Source organism: Salvelinus namaycush, chromosome 4 (assembly GCF_016432855.1).
Source record: "Salvelinus namaycush isolate Seneca chromosome 4, SaNama_1.0, whole genome shotgun sequence".
NCBI lineage: Eukaryota > Metazoa > Chordata > Actinopteri > Salmoniformes > Salmonidae > Salvelinus > Salvelinus namaycush.
Window position 1 is genome coordinate 12704366 of NC_052310.1, and position 23931 is coordinate 12728296.

At 45.9% G+C, this 23931-nt stretch overlaps 1 protein-coding gene across 1 annotated transcript in view; it reads left to right on the forward strand.

The window, feature by feature from the left end:
- Positions 1-23931, forward strand: part of LOC120045445 (serine protease HTRA1B) — a 41721-nt gene that overhangs the window by 10666 nt on the left and 7124 nt on the right. Inside the window, exons 2-4 of the mRNA XM_038990329.1 lie at positions 3771-3870; positions 5857-6061; positions 22451-22645. Coding sequence (XP_038846257.1) covers positions 3771-3870; positions 5857-6061; positions 22451-22645 — 500 coding nt within the window. The remainder of the gene's footprint in view (positions 1-3770; positions 3871-5856; positions 6062-22450; positions 22646-23931) is intronic.

Sequence of the window (23931 nt, forward strand, 5' to 3'; positions counted from 1 at the left end):
TCATAGCCTCAATTTTGTCCCGCACATTGAATATAGTTGCGGAGAGTCCCTGTAATCCTAGATTCAGATCATTCAGGCAAGAAAAAAACATCACCCAGATAGGCCAGTTGTGTGAGAAATTTGTCATCAAGTGAAAATGATGGTCAGTAAAGAAAACTTTAAGCTTGTCTCTCAATTTAAAAAAACATGTCAATACATTACCCCTTGATAACCAGCGTACTTCTGTATGTTGTAAAAGCGTTACATGGTCGCTGCCCATATCATTGCATAGTGCGGAAAATACACAAGAGTTCAGGGGCCTTGCTTTAACAAAGTTAACCATTTTCACTGTAGTGTCCAAAACGTCTTTCAAGCTGCCAGGCATTCCCTTGGCAGCAAGAGCCTCTCCGTGGATGCTGTAGTGTACCCAAGTGGCGTCGGGAGCAACTGCTTGCACGCGCGTTACCACTCCACTATGTCTCCCTGTCATGGCTTTTGCGACATCAGTACAGATACCAACATGAGCAGCAGCTACGTTTAGCTACATACGGTCCGTTAATGGAATTCCCGCGAGAAAGTAACAGTTAATATGATTGGATGTTAATTATTTGACTAGGCTACCTATATTTGACATTGTGTTGTTATTTTGCTGAACACTAGATGGTTTAATTTTATTTTTGGCAATGAAACAAGGCTGCTCAGGCGAGAGAAAAAAACTCACCCAAATGTATAGCCCAGTTGGAAAATATAAATGGATTGCATTGCGCGTACCCCTGGGAGTTTGGGACTTTACAGAGTGTAATATATATATGTACATGCACAGTATAGTGCTTAGACTTTGAGCAAACATTTTATACAGATAGATATGCCCACTGTTCCAGTCCAAGCCAAAATAATCCTTTTCCTACCCAGAAGTATTTGGAAATATTTCGGGGCTTGTGGCAAATATATAACTGTAACGGTTGTCCTCCTCCTCTTCGGAAGAAGAGGAGGAGTAGGGATTGGACCAAAGCGCAGCGTTGTTATACGACATGATGATATTTATTAAAGTAAAGACGAAACACGAAAATACTTCAACAAACTACAAAAACAAATAAACGAACGTAGACAGACCTGAACTAGAGAACTTACATATACACGAAGAACGCATGAACAGGTACAGACTACACAACGAACGAACAAACTAAACAGTCCCGTGTGGTGCACAGACACAAACACGGAAGACAACCACCCACAAACAAACAGTGTGAACAACCTACCTTAATATGGTTCTCAATCAGAGGAAACGTAAAACACCTGTCCCTGATTGAGAACCATATCAGGCTAAATGACAATGAACCTAAACATAGAAACACATAACATAGAATGCCCACCCCAACTCACGCCCTGACCAACTAAACACATACAAAAACAAGAGAAAACAGGTCAGGAACGTGACATAACCCCCCCCTCAAGGTGCGAACTCCGGACGCACCACCAAAAGTCTAGGGGAGGGTCTGGGTGGGCATCTGTCCACGGTGGCGGCTCCGGCTCCGGACGCTGTCCCCACACCACCATAGTCACTCCCTGCTTCCGTATCCCCCTCTCAATGACCACCCTCCAAATAAACCCACCTAAATTAAGGGGCTTCACCGGGATAAGGGGCAGCACCGGGATAAGGGGCAGCTCCGGACTGAGGGACGACTGCTCCGGACTGAGGGACGGCAGCTCCGGACTGAGGGACGGCAGCTCCGGACTGAGGGACGGCAGCTCCGGACTCGCTGACGGCTCTGGCTGGTCATGGCTCGCTGACGGCTCTGGCTGGTCCTGTCTGGCGGAAGGCTCTGGCTGATCCTGTCTGGCGGAAGGCTCTGGCTGATCCTGTCTGGCGGAAGGCTCTGGCTGATCCTGTCTGGCGGAAGGCTCTGGCTGATCCTGTCTGGCGGAAGGCTTTGGCTGCTCCTGTCTGGCGGAAGGCTCTGGCGGCTCCTGTCTGGCGGAAGGCTCTAGCGGCTCCTGTCTGGCGGACGGCTCTGAAGGCTCATGGCAGACGGGCGGCTTTGCAGGCTCAGTACAGACGGGCGGCTTTGAAGGCTCAGTACAGACGGGCAGTTCATGCGGCGCTTGGCAGACGGACAGTTCAGACGGCGTTGGGCAGGCGGGCAGTTCAGGCGCCGTTGGGCAGACGGGCAGTTCAGGCGCCGCTGGGCAGTTCAGGCGCCGCTGGGCAGACGGCAGACTCTGGCCGGCTGAGACGCACTGTAGGCCTGGTGCGTGGTGCCGGAACTGGAGGTACCGGGCTAAAGACACGCACCTTCAGGCTAGTCCGGGGAACAACAACAGGGCACACTGGACTCTCAAGGCGTACTATAGGCCTGGTGCGTGGTACCGGCACTGGTGGTACCGGGCTGAGGGCACGCACATCAGGGCGAGTACGGGGAGAAGGAACAGTGCGTACAGGGCTCTGGAGACGCACAGGAGGCTTGATGCGTGGTGCCGGAACTGGAGGCACTGGGCTGGAGACACGCACCACAGGAAGAGTGCGTGGAGGAGGAACAGGGCTCTGGAGACGGACTGGAAGCCTGGTGCGTGGTGTAGGCACTGGTGGTACTGGCCTGGAGCGGGGAGGTGGCGCCGGAAATATCGGACCGTGCAGGCGTACTGGCTCCCTTGAGCACTGAGCCTGCCCAACCTTACCTGGTTGTATGCTCCTCGTCGCCCGACCAGTGCGGGGAGGTGGAATAACCCGCACCGGGCTATGTAGGCGAACCGGGGACACCATGCGTAAGGCTGGTGCCATGTAAGCCGGCCCGAGGAGACGCACTGGTGGCCAGATATGTAGAGCCGGCTTCATGGCACTTGGCTCAATGCTCAATCTGGCCCGGCCGATACGAGGAGCTGGTATGTACCGCACCGGGCTATGCACACGTACAGGAGACACCATGCGCTCTACTGCGTAACACGGTGTCTGCCCGTACTCTCGCTCTCCACGGTAAGTACAGGGAGTAGGCGCAGGTCTCCTACCTGACTTCGCCACTCTCCCTTTTAGCCCCCCCCCCCAAGAAATTTTTGGGGTTTACTTTCGGGTTTCCAGCCACGTCTCCTACCTGTCTCCTCATACCACCGATCCTGGTCTTTCGCTGACTCCATCGCCTCCCGAGAGCGGCGATTCTCTCCCACCTTAGCCCAGGGTCCTTCTCCGTTAAATATTTCCTCCCAAGTCCACGAGTCCTGGTTTTTTGGCCGCTGCTGCTGGTTCCTCTCACGCTGCTTGATCCTTGTGAGGTGGGTGGTTCTGTAACGGTTGTCCTCCTCCTCTTCGGAAGAAGAGGAGGAGTAGGGATTGGACCAAAGCGCAGCGTTGTTATACGACATGATGATATTTATTAAAGTAAAGACGAAACACGAAAATACTTCAACAAACTACAAAAACAAATAAACGAACGTAGACAGACCTGAACTAGAGAACTTACATATACACGAAGAACGCATGAACAGGTACAGACTACACAAACGAACGAACAAACGAAACAGTCCCGTGTGGTGCACAGACACAAACACGGAAGACAACCACCCACAAACAAACAGTGTGAACAACCTACCTTAATATGGTTCTCAATCAGAGGAAACGTAAAACACCTGTCCCTGATTGAGAACCATATCAGGCTAAATGACAATGAACCTAAACATAGAAACACATAACATAGAATGCCCACCCCAACTCACGCCCTGACCAACTAAACACATACAAAAACAAGAGAAAACAGGTCAGGAACGTGACAATAACCCTGTATGTATTTGATGTTTCCCAGGCCAGGAGAATCCAGACAGTCTGCGCCACAGATACAACTTTATTGCTGACGTGGTTGAGAAGATTGCTCCTGCTGTGGTTCATATTGAACTCTACCGCAAGTAAGAACCTCTCTTCTCTGCATCACATTCACACACACGCACACACACACAAAACAACACACACACACACACACAAACCAACACACAGAAATATCGAACATGAAAAAATACTACAGTGTATACTGTAATATTTACTGTAGTATACTGTAGTATTTCCAGTTTACTATAGTATACATACTGTAGTAAAAAAAGAGCAGTATATACTGTAGTTTTACTGTCATGTTTTTGCAGACTGTAGTATGGTATACTGTAGTATTTACTGTAGTGTTTTTGCGGACTGTAGTATGGTATACTGTAGTATTTACTGTAGTGTTTTTGCGGACTGTAGTATGGTATACTGTAGTATTTACTGTAGTGTTTTTGTGGACTGTAGTACGGTATACTGTAGTATTTACTGTAGTGTTTTTGCGGACTGTAGTATGGTATACTGTAGTATTTACTGTAGTGTTTTTGCGGACTGTAGTATGGTATACTGTAGTATTTACTGTAGTGTTTTTGAGGACTGTAGTACGGTATACTGTAGTATTTACTGTAGTGTTTTTGCGGACTGTAGTACGGTATACTGTAGTATTTACTGTAGTGTTTTTGTGGACAGTTGTTTACTGTAGTGTTTTTGTGGACTGTAGTACGGTATACTGTAGTATTTACTGTAGTGTTTTTGCGGACAGTTGTTTACTGTAGTGTTTACTGTAGTCTTTTTGGGGACATTACTGTACTGTTTGCTAAAGTGGTTTTGTTTTATTATCTTTGACATAGAGGTGTGGTCTTTCTCCTACTGGAGAAGTACTAAAAGAGCTAATGTGCCATAACCTGTAGGTAGGACTGGGTTCTGAACGGAGAGGTCAGAGCTTCTGCTCTTTTCTATATCCTTTAGGGAACACAATATATGGTGTATACTTGGCATAAAGGTTTCACACTTATGGCACAAATTAGGGTTGTGTTTTTGTCGACTGTAGTGTTTTTGTTGACTTTTCTGTAGTATTCACTACAGTGTTTTTTATTGTGGATACTACTGTAGTATTTACTATAGTACTCTACAGTATACTACCAAATGCTATATTACGTACTACACATGATCGAGGGATACAACAGTGTGTAGTATACTATTCTACAGTATACTACAGTTTACTACAGAATTCTATAGTAAGTGCTGTAGTATTCTATAGTAAACTGTATTTTTGTTTGTGGGATGGCCAGGTTTGACAGACCAAGCACACACACACACACACACACACACACACACACACACACACACACACACACACACACACACACACACACACACACACACACACACACACACACACTCACACTGACCACAGTAGAACAGGTACTGTATCTCATGCGGTTTTTCCCAGTAAAAGTTAAAGAAAGTGACCAATTTCACTCTAAGGTATATAGGAGTGGATGGAGTGTTAGACAAGTAACGTTATAGACCTATATTAAACACTGTAGATCTCCCACCAGATCTCCTGCCTGTCACAGCTGTGTACATAGTTGTCTGCCTGACTCAGGACCTTGTATAAATTGTTTACAAAGTTGATCCTGCTGTTGCTATGAGGACACAAACAATCTCCCGCCCTACTGTTGATAAACACATCATCAGGTTATTCATTCAAGGGATCTTTAAGAGGGGCTTTGAGCTAAATGGTATACAGTATGTTTTGCAGTACCATCTGGTCTTCTGCTCATGGACGTGGATTTACAGATATTGCAGAACATATGCTTTGGCCGATTTTCTGAAATTCTTCTACTACAGGACATCACAGAGCTTGGTTGCAGGCACTTCAAACAGTCTTAGGTGGAACAGTTTTAGGTGAAAACCAATGAAGGATGTTTCCCCGTTTCCCTGTCTCGCTATCTTTCACCCTGTCTCTCTGTCTCGCACCTTTGTCACCCTGTCTTTCTGTCTCACCCTCTGCCTCCCTGTCTCACCCTCTGTCTCCTGTCTCTGTCCTCTGTCTCCTGTCTCTGTCCTCTTCCCAGGATGGTATTCTCTAAGCGGGAGGTGGCGGTGGCCAGTGGTTCTGGCTTTGTAGTGTCAGAGGACGGCCTGATCGTGACCAACGCCCACGTGGTGGCCAATAAGCACCGGGTGAAGGTGGAGCTGAAGAGTGGCGCTACCTTCGACGCCAAGATCAAAGACGTGGACGAGAAGGCCGACATCGCCCTCATCAAGATCGACGTCCCGGTAAGCCCTGTTACCTCTCTCCAAGCCTCTCTTCTTCAGCAGTCTCTGAATGCACTGGTGCTTCTGTTTACCTCAACCTCCCTTTTCTCTCTCTTTTTCACTCCCTCCTTCCCTATCTCTCTTTCACTCTTGTTCTCTCTCTCTCTCTCTCGCCCTCACTATCTCTCTCCCCCTCTCTCTCTCTCTCTCTCTCTCGCTTTCTCTCTGAGATGATACCAGAGAACAGGAATGTGATGGAGAGATTTTAACAGTGGCTCTGAATGGTCAAGACAAATAACATCAGTCTTTCACAGATTGTCATTCATCTGCTCACACAGACTGGATTAATTTATGGCTGACAAATCCCTGCATGAAAATACTTTTTCATATCATTCTTGGTGCCGGCTAGGTTTAATTTGAGCTAGGTCAGATCGTTGAAATAGGACACCTCAGCAACAAACATGATGAATTGTGAGAATGTGTATCTGTGATAATAGGGTCGTTTTTTTGGTATGATTTAGATTGAATGAACAGTTTTTCATCTTTGGTCCAGTTTGTTCTAATAACTAGGGGTCAACATTATGTTTTATATGGCTGCTTCTCCCTACTATTACCAAAAGAGTAATCACCCAGTTGAGGGTTAGAGCTGTTTGGGTGTCAAGGAGGAAAATGTTCCTCTGTGTGTGTGAACCAGTCCCAGGCTTAGTTCCAATGAACTAGTCCCAGAAGACTGAAGACTGGAGGAAGTGTGTGTGTGTGTGTGTGTGTGTGTGTGTGTGTGTGTGTGTGTGTGTGTGTGTGTGCGTGCGTGCGTGCGTGCGTGCGTGCGTGCGTGCGTGCGTGCGTGCGTGCGTGCGTGCGTGCGTGCGTGCGTGCGTGCGTGCGTGCGTGCGTGTGTGTTTGAAGGGGTGTATCTAGAGCATAGGGTGTCTAACTCCCCTACACTGGCCAGCTCCTGTGCCACGTTACTGTGAGTCCTCCCAGACAAGCCTCTGGCTGACTCCTGGATGCTGCTCAATAGCGTGTCACGTTTTATGTGATTTGCAACTGAAAGTGTCAACATTATAAATCCACTTCTGAAAGGTTTTATTGTTTGTCTCTGAGCATAGACAGTGTATTTTTACTTCCATAATGACTTCAAGTCATTATAAGTTAGAAACCTAAATTGTCGAAAGTCATTAAACCGACAATTACACTGTAATAACCTCACCAAAAACACAAAGAGAACCCTTAGGAGGGAATCCAAGGACTGACGGACCCCTTCCAGACAGAGTGGTCAAACTCCCTGACCCTGTCTTGGAGTGTGAGGTGGAACGATTACACTGCGTTGGTGTAATGGCGGAGGACCGTCCTCAAAGCGGAGTGGGAGCAACACTGATGTACTCCTGCGAGGCATATAGCTGCATGTGCTGTGGCTCGCTCGCTGCTCTGTTTCCATTGCGTCAAAGGATGAGTCTGTACAGGCTTTGACAGACAGTGAAGAGAAATGGTCTCCTGTTGGCAACAAAGACAGGATTCTGTTTCTCTGTTTCTCTCCCCGCTCAGTGACTTGGAGCCCAGGAAATCTTAAGTCTTATTACATACAACCGGGAAGAACTATTGGATATAAGTTCAACGTCCGAAGTGGATCCTCTGTTCGGACCACCACCCAGGACAATGGATCTAATTCCAGTAGGCGATCCAAAACAACTACGCCGCAGAAGGGGCAGACGAAGCGGTCATCTAGTCAGGCTCCGTAGACGTGCACATCGCACACCGCTCACGAGAATACTACTAGCCAATGTCCAGTCTCTTGACAACAAGGTAGACGAGCAAGGGTTGCCTTCCAGAGAGACATCTGAGATTGTAACATTCTTTGTTTCACGGAAACATGGCACTCTCGGGATATGTTGTTGGAATCGGTTCAGCCACCGGGCTTCTCCATGCATTGCGCCGACAGAGATAAACACTTCTCTGGGAACAGGAAGGGCGGGGGTGTATGCTTTATGATTAACAACTCATGGTGTAATTATAACAACATACAGGAACTCAAGTCCTTTTGCTCACCCGATCTAGAATTCCTTACAATCAAGTGCCAGCCATTTGACCTACCAAGATAATTTTCGTCAGTTATAGTCACAGCTGTGTACATTCCCCCTCAAGCAGACACCAAGACGGCCATCAAGGAACTTCACTGGACTATATGCAAACTGGAAACCATACATCCTGAGCCTGCAGTTATTGTAGCTGGGGAAATCCACAAATCCGAACACGACGCCATCTTGCTCCTTCCGTCTTATAGGGAGAAACTCAAACATGATGTACCATTGACGAGAACCACTCAACGCTGGTCCAACCAATCGGAAGCCACTCTTCAATATTGTTTTGATCACGCGGACTGGAATATGTTCCCGTCAGCCTCAGAGAACAACATCAACCTATACGTTGACTCGGTGAGTGCGTTTATAAAGAAGTGCATTGGAGATGTTGTACCCACTGTGACTATTAAAACCTACCCTAACCAGAAATCGTGGATGGATGGACGCAAAACTGAAAGTGCAATCCACCGCATTTAACCATGGAAATAGGTCTGGGAAAATGTCTGAATATAAACAGTGTAGCTATTCCCTCCACAAGGCAAACAAATAAGCGAAATGCCAGTACAGAGACAAGGTGGAGTCGCAATTCATCAGCTCAGACATGAGACGTATGTGGCAGGGTCTACAGGAAATTACGGACTACAAAAAGAAATCCAGCCACGTCACGGACACCGACGTCACGCTTCCAGACAAACTAAACACCTTCTTTGCCCGCTTTGAGGATAATACAGTGCCACCGTCGCAGCCCACTAACAAGGACTGCGCCCCCCCCCCCCCCCCCCCCCCCCTCCTTCTCCGTGGCTGACGTGAGTAAAACATTTAAACGTGTTAACCCGCGCAAGGCTGCTTGCCCAGACGGCTTCCCTAGCCTCGTTCTCAAAGCATGCTCAGACCAGCTGACTGGTGTGTTTACGGACATATTCAATCGCTCCCTATCCCAGTCTGTTGTCCCCACAAGCTTCAAGATGGCTACCATTGTTCCTGTACCCAAGAAGGCAAAGATAACTTATCTAAATGATCTGCAATCGCCATCACACTGCACACTGCCCTATCCCATCTGGACAAAAGGAATACCTATGTAAGAATGCTGTTCATTAACTACAGCTCAGCATTCAACACCATAGTACCTTCCAAGCTCATCATCAAGCTGGAGGCCCTGGGTCTCAACCCCGCCCTGTGCAATTGGGTCCTGGACTTTCTGACGGGCCGCCCCCAGGTAGTGAAGGTAGTAAACAACATCTCCACTTCGCTGACCCTCAACACTGGGGCCCTACAACAGTGCATGCTCAGCCCCTTCCTATACTCCCTGTTCACCCATGAATGTGTGGCCATGCACGCCTCCAACTCAATCATCAAGTTTGCAGACGACACAACAGTAGTGGGCTTGATTACCAACAATGACGAGACAGTCTACAGGGAGAAGGTGAGGGCACTCGGAGTGTGGTGTCAGGAAAACAACCTTTCACGCAACATCAACAGAGGATCATGGACTTCAGGAAACAGCAGAGGGAGCACCCCCTATCCACATTGAAGGGACAGCAGTGAAGAAGGTGGAAAGTTTTAAGTTCCTCTGCGTACACATCACAGACAAACTGAAATGATCCACCCACACAGACAGCGTGGTGAAGAAGGCGCAACAGCGCCTCTTCAACCTCAGGAGGCTGAAGAAATTTGGCTTGTCACCCAAAACCCTGAAAAACTTTTACAGATGCACAATCGAGAGCATCCTGTCGGGCTGTATCACCGCCTGGTACGGCAACTGCACCGCCCTCAACCGCAAGGCTCTCCAGAGAATAATGCGGTCTGCACAACACATCCCCGGGGGCAATCTACCTGCCCTCCATGACACCTATAGCACCCGATGTCACAGGAAGGCCAAAAAGATCATCAAGGACATCAACCACCCAAGCCACTGCCTGTTCACACCGCTACCATCCAGAAGGCAAGGTCAGTACAGGTGCATCAAAGCTGGAACTGAGAGACTGAAAAACAGCTTCTATCTCAAGGCCATCAGGCTGCTAAACAGCAATCACTAACTCAGAGAGGCTGCTGCCCACATTGAGACCCAATCACTGGCCACTTTAATAAATGGACCACTAGTCACTTTATACAAATCACTCTAAATAATGCCACTTTAATAATGTTTGCATATCTTACATTACTCATATCACATGTATATACTGTATTTTATACCATCTATTGCACCTTGCCTATGCCGCTCGGCCATCGCTCATCCATTTACGATATGTACATATTCTCTTTCACCCCTTTAGATTTGTGTGTATCTTGTAGTTGTTGGGGAATTGTTAGATTACTTGTTAGATATTACTGCACTGGCGGAACTAGAAGCACAAGCATTTCGCTACACTCGCATTAACATCTGCTAACCATGTGTATGTGACCAATAAAATTGGATTTGATTTGATCTTGTATTGACTATACTAGATGGTTGATGATAAAGTAAGTACTAGATGTTGACATGACTGTATTATAATTATATGGATTGCTTGGGATATATCCTGTACATGTCTAGGTTTCCGTGAACTTTAGAGGAAGCCTGGAAATCAGTGGTAAATGACTGATCCTCTGTGACAGGAATTACAGTCCTCCATTGCATAGCTTATTGACAATGATCAAACATGTTTTCGGGAGTGCATTAATATTTTCACTGATGCTATCTGCACACTATATAATTATGGCCCTTAGGACTTGGCTGAGGAAGTTCACTAATTGTAATGCTTGGATCGGCAGGGGCTAAAGCTGATATCAGAGGGGAATATGTTTAAGGCTTGTAGAGTGCATAGGGCTCTATTTTAACAAACCTAACGCTTTGAACACACCTGACAGCGTAATTGCATTTTGGCACACCAGAATTACATTCATTTCCAATGAAACGCTGCGTTTGCCTTGCAGCATTGCATTGCAGAGGCAGTTGCAGTGTGTTCGGTGTGGTGCATACGTTGGATTTATCATTGGAAATAAATCTAATTCTGGTGTACTAAAATGCAATGATGCTGTCGGTGCGTTCGAAGGGTAAGCTCAGGCGGTAGGGTCATAGGTTCAGGGGTGTGTCAGAAATATTTTAGCTATTTTCCCTGTCACCATTGTCGACGCACTTGCTGGCATTGGCGCGAAAGGGATGGGTTGATGAATAAACAAGTTGTGAGTTTGTCGAGGCTTGGCCCCTCACTGGCCAATCAGAACGTGTTCCATGGCGAAATATGTGGTTGCTTCAGGTTGTGTATTTACGTTATTTTATGTATTGCCTTGGAATCAGTTCCAAGGTTAGTCAAATGGTTTACAGAAACAAATTAACAAAATGTAGACCTTTCCCATCTTTGCTAAATAAATGAACTTGAACCCATTTGCAGACCATATTGTTCTAAGTAATTGCGTGGTTTCAATATAATTCCCACTGATATAGGGGCTAGGCCTACTGTAAATTGATTTATGGCTCAGCAGGGACATGCCAAACGTTGTCAATAAACAATATTAAATTAATTAATTATAAGGGCTAAAAAGAAAACATATATTTATAATCAAATTCTAAACAAAACGAAACAACAACTTGTTTTAAATAGGCTATGTCACACTTACAGGCACCATAATCTCTCCCCGTGGGCATATACTATTAAAACAACATAGACTATGGAGGCTTTTACACACACCAAAACGGGACCTGCATGGCTAAAATAATGTGGGCTTGCCTACAATGCATAGATAAAAAGGGAATGTCAGCTCAAAGTTTTACTCCTCTTAAACTTGATATTTTATTAAAGCTTTGGTGATTAAGATTTATTTCCAAGCGGTCTCAGGAGCCAAACCCTTTATTGACAGTCTTGACTACTACGTGATTGCATTGGGCAGACAAAAAAAGCCTTAATTGAGAGGAGGCTATGCTTGGTTTTTAATCAAATAAAAGGGGGAAAAGTCTTAGTCTTTCATGTTTCTAAATACGAAGTATACAGGCACCAAAAGCACGCCAGGCTACTCTTGTTCTTTGTGTAGGGCAGTGTGCGTCACGGCTGGATAGGCTACGTTTCAGCTGTCAAAATCCATGACATAACCAACTGCGTTACCGCTAAAACCAGCTTTTGGTTGGTCTTAAATATCCCTATGAACGCTGCCTGAAATTAGCACATTGGATCATGTTTTTAAGGACACATCTCAAATATTTCCACCCGCCCATCTGAGCGCAAGCAAGCTGATATAAGACAGGTAAATTGCCGAATCTGGTGTTAGGGCGCCAGTTTTTACATGACGAAATTGCAAACTAACGTGCGTTTGACACTAGCGCCGCCTTAACACCAGACGAAAATAGAAAATGAGCCCATAGATTTGACACCTGTTGTGCTGTTGAAGTTCTCTATCGAGGACAAATAGATACTGCTTGGGGAAATGTGTCCATCTTGAAGTGTCATTAAGTGACTACCTATGGATGAGTCACATGCCAACGCTATGTACAGTTCTGTCAAACCACAGGAGCGCCATAGTTAATCACAGTCCACACAACAAGAGAAGCCATTGTTTTTCTGGCTGGGGCTCTGTGTTGTGGTGGCTGGGTTTTTATGTAGTTCGTGTTGTGAACTGATGTGCTGTGCCATTGGAAGACAGTTTACACATACACAGACCTGTCGTATCTCAGTCTTATGCTAGACACCTAAACCAATATTATGCTCTCTTGCTATTCTAAAAGATTCCAGTCTGTGCGGTGTGTTTGTTCAGCAGAAACACAGCAGAGTCTAGATTTGGTTGTCATCCAACATGGATTCTATGGGCACAAAGGACCATTGATTATATTCCCTCAATGCCGCCAAAGCGTGGATGATGGAAAAGAGCTGTTACTGCATCCATAAGAATCCATTGTTTACATGCTCGTTAATAAAGCATCTACATTGAAAAGTCAGTGAAGGGGACCTCAGCTGACCTTTTTATTCTCCTGGACCTGAACAGTACAGAACATTTTCCTGGAGCCATGCTTCCTGCATACAGGAGGATAAGGTCCCCAATTGTGCTATAACCACAATCTGGAGGGCATTTGTAACAGTTTAACTTTACGTCCGTCCCCTCGCCCCGACCCGGGCGCGAACCAGGGACCCTCTGCACACATCAACAACAGTCACCCACGAAGCATCGTTACCCATCGCTCCACAAAAGCCGCGGCCCTTGCAGAGCAAGGGGAACCACTACTTCAAGGTCTCAGAGCAAGTGACGTCACCGATTTGAAAGGCTATTAGCGCGCACCACCGCTAACTAGATAGCCATTTCACATCCGTTACACATTACCCCGTCATACTGAATGAACTGCCTTGAGATGTATTTTACAGTAGTAGTACGTGGTATACAACTTCTTCAAATCTATCAAAGTACCGCTGTCCAATTCCCCTCTTAAGACCTGTTTTTATGAAGGTTGTTGGAGTAGTCAGATGTACTGTAAAGAGGAAGGTCCTGGCACCATTTGGTTCACAGGTGGAGGCTTGATACTGTAAGCATTAATGTCAGATAAGGTCACGAAGAACTTGTTTCTACTGATCAGTAAAGAGATGCTGCCTAACTCTGTCGTCCGAGTTAACCATCTTTTACACTGCTACTGTTGACAATGATAGCCTGAATTATAACTTGGGATTTGCGTGCGTTACGCAACTAGTTTTCACATTAATCATTCACTGGTGTCAATGAGATTTGACAGACATCAAGTTAGGATTCGGTCTGAAGACCCAATTGAGAAATGTTGTTGAATCTTCTTGACGGAGACAGAGTTGTCTCAACACCCCGCACTGATGGAGGTGAATCAATCCAAACATTTGGATAGAGTAAACAAGCGTTAGGTAAACGAAACAGATGTTTAAACTCTACCATTCAGCTCTCTCTCCATCCAGCAGATGTTGCATTTTTTATGTTCCATGACTAATCCAAAACCAAAGAGCAGAGAAGGAGCCGGCCCATCCCAGCCCATAGGTAGACCCTTCATACCTGTGGTTTGATCCACCTAGTCGATTTGTGCCAATCAAACAAGAGTACAAAGAGAGAGATGGAATTTTCTAAGTGGAGAGACGCTACCTGGCATCAACAAAGTCATCACTCATCCTTGCATTCTTTCATGACGTGCAGTAAGACATATCCAAACTAGGTCCAAGCCTGCACTCTGTTACTTAAGAGTACATTTGCAACATATGTGTTATTCAATTGGAGAAAAGTAAACTGGACTGGAGTCTGTTAGACAAAAGAGAGTCACACTCTAGTGGTGCAGAACAGAGATGAAAGACAATATATGTCTTCGCCGGCATTCCCAGGCTTGTGTTTCTTTCTTGGCTCTGAATTATGTTATTTTTGCTCCCTCAGGGACATCCCCGATTATAAATCTCTGGGATACGATGTATTTCCAATTCCTAATGGTTGGAAAGAAGGAGGCAATGTGTGTCGTTCTCAGTAAGCGACATTACTTCTGTCTGCATAGATTTGCTATATCTCTTAATAACCGGAAAGAAAGTGACATGGTAAGTTTGTCTAGAACTGTTAAGTCCACTGTAACAACCAGTAGAGCTCTGAGAAGGAGCCCTGTGACCCAGGGCTGGCTAACTGGCCCAGAATCAGGTCCTGAAAACGTAATCCATTAGTCTGAGGGTTTGAGTATGATTTACTGAGCTTGTCCCTGATCTAAGAACAGCCAGTCACAAGCTTCCCCTTCTGCCTGAACTGAACATTGACATTCTTGTCAAAATCTGGGTTTGATTAGCCTTTATTGGAATGGGTTATATATATACACGTGCGTGTTAGTCTTTATCTCATCCTTTCCCCTTTTCAGCAGCCTCAGAGGGCATTTGTCATCCGTTTAAAGCTGGTGCAGAAAGACCACATCAACAGAGAGGGAAATGGTGAATCACTTCAGATGCTCATACTTGCTATGGCCAGTGCCAGAAAGGAACCAGCCAAAGAAAACACATTCTCAAGTCCAATGGCCCCATTTCTCAAAGTTAGCCCATTTTCCCATTTGTCTTTCCTCAGACAGAAGATAGCCAAACCAGGGTGACCCCTTAGGAATGTCCAGGTCAGTCACAGTCACGGATCCTGTGGACTCAAACGATTGTAGAGACACGGAAAATGTCACCAAATGCAATTCCTTGCCTTCAGAAAAGCCAACTTGGCTATGGTGTTATCAGTCTTTTCCCAATATTATATCGTACACTTATAGGTTTAGAGTTATGAGAGACTTCGATCGTATTTTCTCACCATGTTTGAATGCTAGAGTATCTCAATGTGAAGAGCAACTCTGGCCTGGGGGACAGGAAGGGTTGTTACACTACAGGAAGTGGAATAGGTATTTGTGGGTCTGTACACTCAGCTGTGGCCTGAACAGATACAATCAATCAATCAATCAAATGTATTTATAAAGCCCTTCTTACATCAGCTGATGTCACAAAGAGCTGTACAGAAACCCAACCTAAAACCCCCAAACAGCAAGCAATGCAGGTGTAGAAGCACGGTGGCTCGGAAAAACTCCCTAGAAGGGCCGGAACCTAGGAAGAAAAAGAGAGAGACAAAAAAAAGAGAGCGAGAGAATTAGAGAGAGCATACTTAAATTCACACAGGACACCGGATAAGACAGGAGAAATACTCCAGATATAACAGACTGACCCTATCCCCCAGACACAAACTATTGCAGCATAAATACTGGAGGCTGAGACAGGAGGGGTCGGGAGACACTGTGGCCCCGTCCGACGATACCCCCAGACAGGGCCAAACAGGCAGGATATAACCCCACCCACTTTGCCAAAGCACAGCCCCCACACCACTAGAGGGATATCTTCAACCACCAATTTACCATCCTGAGACAAGGCCGAGTGTAGCCCACGAAGATCTCCCCCACGGCACGAACGCAAGGGGTGGGAGCCAACCCGGACAGGAAAATCACGTCAGTGACTCAACCCACTCAAGTGGCGCACCCCTCCTAGGGATGGCATGGAAGAGCACCAATAAGCCAGTGACTCAGCCCCTGTAATAGGGTTTGAGAATCCCAGTGGAGAGAGGGGAACCAGCCAGGCAGAGACAGCAAGGGCGGTTCGTTGCTCCAGTGCCTTTCCGTTCACTTTCACACTCCTGGGCCAGACTACACTCAATCATAGAACCTACAGAAGAGATGAGTCTTCAATAAAGACTTAAAGGTCGAGACCAAGTCTGCGTCTCTCACATGGGTAGGCAGACCATTCCATAAAAATGGAGCTCTATAGGAGAAAGCCCTGCCTCCAGCTGTTTGCTTAGAAATTCTATGGACAGTAAGGAGGCCTGCGTCTTGTGACAGTAGTGTACGTGTAGGTATGTACGGCAGGACCAAATCGGAAAGATAGGTAGGAGCAAGCCCATGTAATGCTTTGTAGGTTAGCAGTAAAACCTTGAAATAAGCCCTAGCCTTAACAGGAATCCAGTGTAGAGAGGCTAACACTGGAGTAATATGATAATTTTTGGGGGTTCTAGGCAAGATTCTAGCAGCCGTGTTTAGCACTAGCTGAAGTTTATTTGGTGCTTTATCCGGGTAGCCGGAAAGTAGAGCATTGCAGTAGTCTAACCTAGAAGTGACAAAAGCATGGATTCATTTTCTGCATCATTTTTGGACAGAAAGTTTCAGATTTTTGCAATGTTACGTAGATGGAAAAAAGTTGTCCTTGAAACAGTCTTGATATGTTCGTCAAAAGAGAGATCAGGGTCCAGAGTAACGCCGAGGTCCTTCACAGTTTTATTTGAGACGACTGTACAACCATCAAGATTAATTGTCAGATTCAACAGAAGATCTCCTTGTTTCTTGGGACCTAGAACTAGCATCTCTGTTTAAAAGTAGAACATTTGCCGCCATCCACTTCCTTATGTCTGAATCACAGGCTTCCAGGGAGGGCAATTTTGGGGCTTCACCATGTTTTATCGAAATATACAGCTGTGTGTTGTCCGCATAGCAGTGAAAGTTAACATTATGTTTCCGAATGACATCACCAAGATGTAAAATATATAGTGAAAACAATAGTGGTCCTAAAACGGAGCCTTGAGGAACACCGAAATTTACAGTTGATTTGTCAGAGGACAAACCATCTACAGAGACAAACTGATATCTTTCCGACAGATAAGATCTAAACCAGGCAAGAACTTGTCCGTGTAGACCAATTTGGGTTTCCAATCTCCAAAACAATGTGGTGATCAGTGGTATCAAAAGCAGCACTAATGTCAAGGAGCACGAGGACCGATGCAGAGTCTCGGTCTGAGGCCATTAAAAGGTAATTTACCACCTTCACACGTGCAGTCTCAGTGCTATGACGGGGTCTAAAACCAGACTGAAGCGTTTCGTATACATTGTTTGTCTTCAGAAGGGCAGTGAATTGCTGCGCAACAGCTTTTTTTTTAAATGTTGAGAGGAATGGGAGATTCGATATAGGCTGATAGTTATTTTATATTTTCTGGGTCAAGGTTTGGCTTTTTCAAGAGAGGATTTATTACTGCCACTTTTAATGAGTTTGGTACACATCCGGTGGATAGAGAGCTGTTTATTATGTTCAACGTAGAAGGGCCAAGCACAAGAAGCAGCTCTTTCAGTAGTTTAGTTGGATTAGGGTCCAGCATGCAGCTTGAAGGTTTGGAGGCAATGATTATTTTCATCAATGTGTCAAGAGATATAGTATTAAAAAACTTGAGTGTCTCCCTTGATCCTAGGTCCTGGCAGTGTTTTGTAGACTCAGGACAGCTGAGCTTTGGAGGAATACGCAGATTTAAAGTCCGTAACTTGCTCTCTAATGATCATGATCTTTTCGTCAAAGAAATCCATGAATTTATCACTGCCGAAGTGAAAGCCATCCTCTCCTGGGAAATGCTGCTTTTTAGTTAGCTTTGCGACAGTATCAAAAATACATGTTGGATTGTTCTTATTTTCCTCAATTAAGTTGAAAAATAGGATGATCGCGCAGCAGTGAGGGCTCTTCGATACTGCACGGTACTGTCTTTCCAAGCTAGTCGGAAGACTTCCAGTTTGGTGTAGCGCCATTTCCGTTCCAATTTTCTGGAAGCTTGCTTCAGAGCTCGGGTATTTTCTGTTTACCAGGGAGCTAGTTTCTTATGACAAATGTTTTTTGATTTTAGGGGTGCGACTGCATCTAGGGTATTGCGCAAGGTTAAATTTAGTTCCTCAGTTAGGTGATTAACTGATTTTGTACTCTGACGTCCTTGGGTAGGTGGAGGGAGTCTGGAAGGGCATCTAGGAATCTTTGGGTTGTCCAAGAATTTATAGCACGGCTTTTAATGATCCTTGGTTGGAGTCTGAGCAGATTATTTGTTGCTATTGCAAACATAATAAAATGGTGGTCCCATAGTCCAGGGTTATGAGGAAAAACATTAAGATCCACAACATTTATTCCACGGGACAAAACTAGGTCCAGAGTATGACTGTGGCAGTGAGACATGTTGGACAAAACCCACTGAGTGGATGATGGATCCGAAAGCATTTTGGAGTGGGACTGTGGACTTTTCCATGTGAATGTTAAAGTCACCAAAAATGTGAATATTATCTGCCATGGCTACAAGCTCCAATAGAAATTCAGGGAACTCGGTGAGAAACACTGTATATGGCCCAGGAGGCCTGTAAACAGTAGCTATAAAAAGTGATTGAGTAGGCTGCATAGATTTCATGACTAGAAGCTAAAAAATTGAAATTTGCTATTGTGAATGTTAGCAACACCTCTCTGCCTTTGCGGGATGCGAGGGGAATGTGGTCACTAGTGTAAGCCATGTTTCAGTCAGGCCAATCACATCAAGATTATGATCAGTGATTAGTTCATTGACTTTAACTTCCTTGGAAGTCAGGGATCTGACATTAAGTAGCCCTATTTTGAGATGTGAGATATCACAATCTCTTTCAATAATGACAGGAATGGAGGAGGTCTTTATTCCAGTGAGATTGCTAAGGTGAACAGCGCCATGTTTAGTTTTGCCCAACCTAGATCGAGGCACAGACATGGTCTCAATGGGGATAGCTGAGCTGACTACACTGACTGTGCTAGTGGCAGACTCCACTAAGCTGGCAGGCTGGCTAACAGCCTGCTGCCTGGCATGCACCGTATCTCATTGTGGAGCTAGGGGAGTTAGAGCCCTGTCTATGTTCGTAGATAAGATGAGAGCACCCCTCCATCTAGGATGGAGTATGTCACTCCTCAGCAGGCCAGATGGTCTCTGCCGGTCCATATGGAAGCAGAGACAGAATATTGTATGTGTGTGTGTGTGTGTGTGTGCGCCCACGGCTAAAGGTTAATAATGAGAAGTGAGGGAGAAAAAGTATGGTGCCCTCTTTCCTGGCAGGAGACCGTAGCAGTAGAAGATTAGTAGAAGCATGTGTGATTGGCCTTGAATACAGACTGGTGAATCTGTTGATACCTTTACAGTGTTGTTCATCCCAAATGGAAACACAAGCTGCTTCTCAAATGGACTAATTTGGATGTCTGCAAACAATTTGACACTGGACATTATAATTTCTCATCTAGCTCTGGATTTATTGTGTGTGTATAAGACACTGCTTTTATTGGCAGTCACAGTCCTCTTGTGTGTGATATACAGTATATTTTATTTTTTTAATAATACTTCAGCATTTATCAGTACTGAGCAAACAAGTCTAACTCTCTTGGTGATCTGACTGTTCAGTCCCTATTGACTCAGGTACACACAGACCAAGCTGACACACACACAAGCAGACAGGCACACACACACACACTGTGCCAACAGGTGCCTCGTCAATCACTCTAGCAGCAACAGACAGCAGCCCTGAGTAGTGGATCCTTCCTGCAGACGGCTGCCAGGTCTGACACTCCCCTCTGCACCCATTATCCCCCCCGTTCCCCCCTGATGTTTACCTCTCTGACAGTCTGGTCATTTCCACTGGCACACACAGGCCTGTCTCTCACCGTTCCACACTGGCACTGTATCAGAGGGCTCAGCAGCAAATATCATCCCAGTCACTGAGAGCTGACAAGGTATCCTATTAGCTTAGGAGCGCAATGGAAACTGGAAAGTCAAGGAAACGTTAGGATGCATCATTGCATCAAGTCTAAGATCCTGTTACATCGAGACACACTCAAGGACAGACAAAGCGAGACTAGTTTCACTGCCCTGCATCCTTGCAGAAACCGAGCACCGATGAAGCTTCTGTTTTAATCAAATGGCCACCTGGACTATTTACATTGACCCCCTTCCCCCCTTTTTTTTTTACACAGCTGCTACTCGCTGTTTATTATCTATGCATAGTCACGTGTACAAACTACCTCGACTAACCTGCACCGCCACACATTGACTCGGTGCCGGTACCCCCTGTATATAGCCTCGTTTTTGTTATGTCATTTTATTGTTACTTTTAATTTTTTACTTTAGCTTATTTAGTATTTAGGATGGAAGAGGAGGGTGGAGGGGGTAGAGAAGGGTGGAGGTGGATGGAAGAGGAGGGTGGAGGGGGTAGAGAAGGGTGGAGGTGGATGGAAGAGGAGGGTGGAGGGGTAGAGGAGGGTGGAGGTGGATGGAAGAGGAGGGTGGAGGGGTAGAGGAGGGTGGAGGGGGTAGAGGAGGGTGGAGGTGGATGGAAGAGGAGGGTGGAGGGGGATGGAAGAGGAGGGTGGAGGGGGTAGAGGAGGGTGTAGGTGGATGGAAGAGAAGGGTGGAGGGGTAGAGGAGGTTGGAGGGGGATGGAAGAGGAGGGTGGAGGTGGATGGAAGAGGAGGGTAGAGGAGGTTGGAGGGGGATGGAAGAGGAGGGTAGAGGAGGTTGGAGGGGGATGGAAGAGGAGGGTGGAGGGGTAGAGGAGGTTGGAGGGGGATGGAAGAGGAGGGTGGAGGTGGATGGAAGAGGAGGGTAGAGGAGGTTGGAGGGGGATGGAAGAGGAGGGTGGAGGTGGATGGAAGAGGAGGATAGAGGAGGTTGGAGGGGGATGGAAGAGGAGGGTGGAAGAGGGTAGAGGGGGCAGAGTTGTTACTGGGAGATGGGTGATCTGATAATGCATCTGTGAGTACAATACCATGGAATGCAAAAAACTGCCTGCCTCTCACTGCCCAGAGAAAACTGGGTCACTCAAGCCCACGTCCTTATCTCACTAGACTAGAGTGATGTGCTCCAGGTGCTGGAAGTAGTATACAGAGTACTGTGCTGTACAGGAGTTGTTTTCCTCCAGAGGTATAGTAATCCTGACTTGAGAAATCTTTTCAGTAGCTTGGGCTGTTCTATTGTTCTGATCTACAGTGCATTCAGAAAGTATTCAGACCCCTTTTACCACATTTTGTTACGTTACAGCCTTATTCTAAAATTGATTCAATTGTTTTTCCCCCCTCATCAATCTACACACAACACCCCATAGTGCAGAATCAGACGTTTTGAAGGTTTAGGCATTGATTCTGAATGGTTAAGTTCTGCAACACTCTAGCATAACCCAAGCCTACTTGATGGCAATAGCGCTCACTGTTGCCCTTAGTGGCCAGTTTTAAAGTAATCTCCTCCTTACCTGGACAGACGTCTAATTTCGCAGTGGATCTTGAGCGACCAGTGTGACAGATAACCTGCTGACTGCTGGATGGCAGACAGACACACTGACACTGTGTGCCAAAAGCCCTTCCTCCCAGTCTGTCCCATTCCATCCACCTGACCGCCTTCCTGGAATGTGTCAGTTTATCCCATTTCCAGCCCATCTGGTAGAGTGCTTAGGGCTGTCAGCCAGGGAGCGGCCTGCTATTCCTGTGTATGGCCTGGATGTCAGGTCTGGATTCCTGGAGCACTGAGCCCAGGGTAGGGGGCCAATGGTTCCTCTCCCCATATACCTGTGGCTGTATCCCCATGACCCATCGCCACATCCTGCCCCCCCTGCCCTGTCCCGTCCTATTAATATCTAGGTCTGGTGTAACCCAGCCATAGTGACAACTGTATAGCTCTTATCCATTCTCCTGTCATTGTTGATGGATTTTGTCTATTGTAGATTGTGTCAGTGAGATGGATGAAGTGGGAATTCATTGCCTTGATATCGTTTCATAAAGCATGCAGAGTATGCAGACGTCAGTCCATATCGTCACTTCCTCTCAGTAGATTTACGGAACGCTATGTTGACCCCCATATGTTTGTTGCTTTTCAACTGGCGCCCGTCGTGCATAAACAAACAGGATGTAACAGAGGTACTTCCGACATGTCTCAAAAGAGGGGTGGTCTTGTTACCGTAGATACTGAATGTACTGTAGCTACAGCTAGTACTGTATCTTCATGCCAACTGTTTCTGTTCAGAATGCACTCTATAGAATACACATCTTGACTGATCTGAGTCCTGTGTCTCTGTGTTTAGATGAAGCTGCCGGTGCTGCTGCTGGGTCGTTCAGCTGACCTCAGGCCTGGTGAGTTTGTGGTGGCCATCGGCAGCCCCTTCTCCCTGCAGAACACGGTCACCACAGGTATCGTCAGCACCACCCAGAGAGGAGGCAAGGAGCTGGGCCTGAGGAACTCTGATATGGACTACATCCAGACGGACGCTATCATCAACGTGAGTGATACATCCACATCATCAGCACACACACACAAGCAGCTGTCACACAGGTTATTTAGTTGTGGAACAGTTATTTGTGAAACATGTAGTTGTGGAACACAGCTGTCAGTGCAGGGCATTTAGTTGTGGAACATTTAGTTGTGGAACATTTAGTTGTGGATATTTAGTTGTGGAACACAGCTGTCAGTGCAGGGCATTTAGTTGTGGAACATTTAGTTGTGGAACACAGCTGTCAGTGCAGGGCATTTATTTGTGGAACATTTAGTTGTGGAACATTTAGTTGTGGATATTTAGTTGTGGAACACAGCTGTCAGTGCATGGCATTTATTTGTGGAACATTTAGTTGTGGAACATTTAGTTGTGGATATTTAGTTGTGGAACACAGCTGTCAGTGCAGGGCATTTAGTTGTGGAACATTTAGTTGTGGAACACAGCTGTCAGTGCAGGGCATTTATTTGTGGAACATTTAGTTGTGGATATTTAGTTGTGGAACATTTGTTGTGGATATTTAGTTGTGGAACACAGCTGTCAGTGCAGGGCATTTAGTTGTGGAACATTTAGTTGTGGATATTTAGTTGTGGAACACAGCTGTCAGTGCAGGGCATTTAGTTGTGGAACATTTAGTTGTGGAATACAGCTGTCAGTGCAGGGCATTTATTTGTGGAACATTTAGTTGTAGATATTTAGTTGTGGAACACAGCTGTCAGTGCAGGGCATTTAGTTGTGGAACATTTAGTTGTGGATATTTAGTTGTGGAACACAGCTGTCAGTGCAGGGCATTTAGTTGTGGAACATTTAGTTGTGGATATTTAGTTGTGGAACACAGCTGTCAGTGCAGGGCATTTAGTTGTGGAACATTTAGTTGTGGATATTTAGTTGTGGATATTTAGTTGTGGAACACAGCTGTCAGTGCAGGGCATTTAGTTGTGGAACATTTAGTTGTGGAACACAGCTGTCAGTGCAGGGCATTTAGTTGTGGAACATTTAGTTGTGGAACACAGCTGTCAGTGCAGGGCATTTAGTTGTGGAACATTTAGTTGTGCAACATTTAGTTGTGGAACATAGCTGTCAGTTCAAGGCATTTAGTTGTGGAACATTTAGTTGTGGAACACAGCTGTCAGTGCAGGGCATTTAGTTGTAGGAACATTTAGTTGTGGAACACAGCTGTCAGTGCAGGGCATTTAGTTGTGGAACATTTAGTTGTGCAACATTTAGTTGTGGAACATAGCTGTCAGTTCAAGGCATTTAGTTGTGGAACATTTAGTTGTGGAACACAGCTGTCA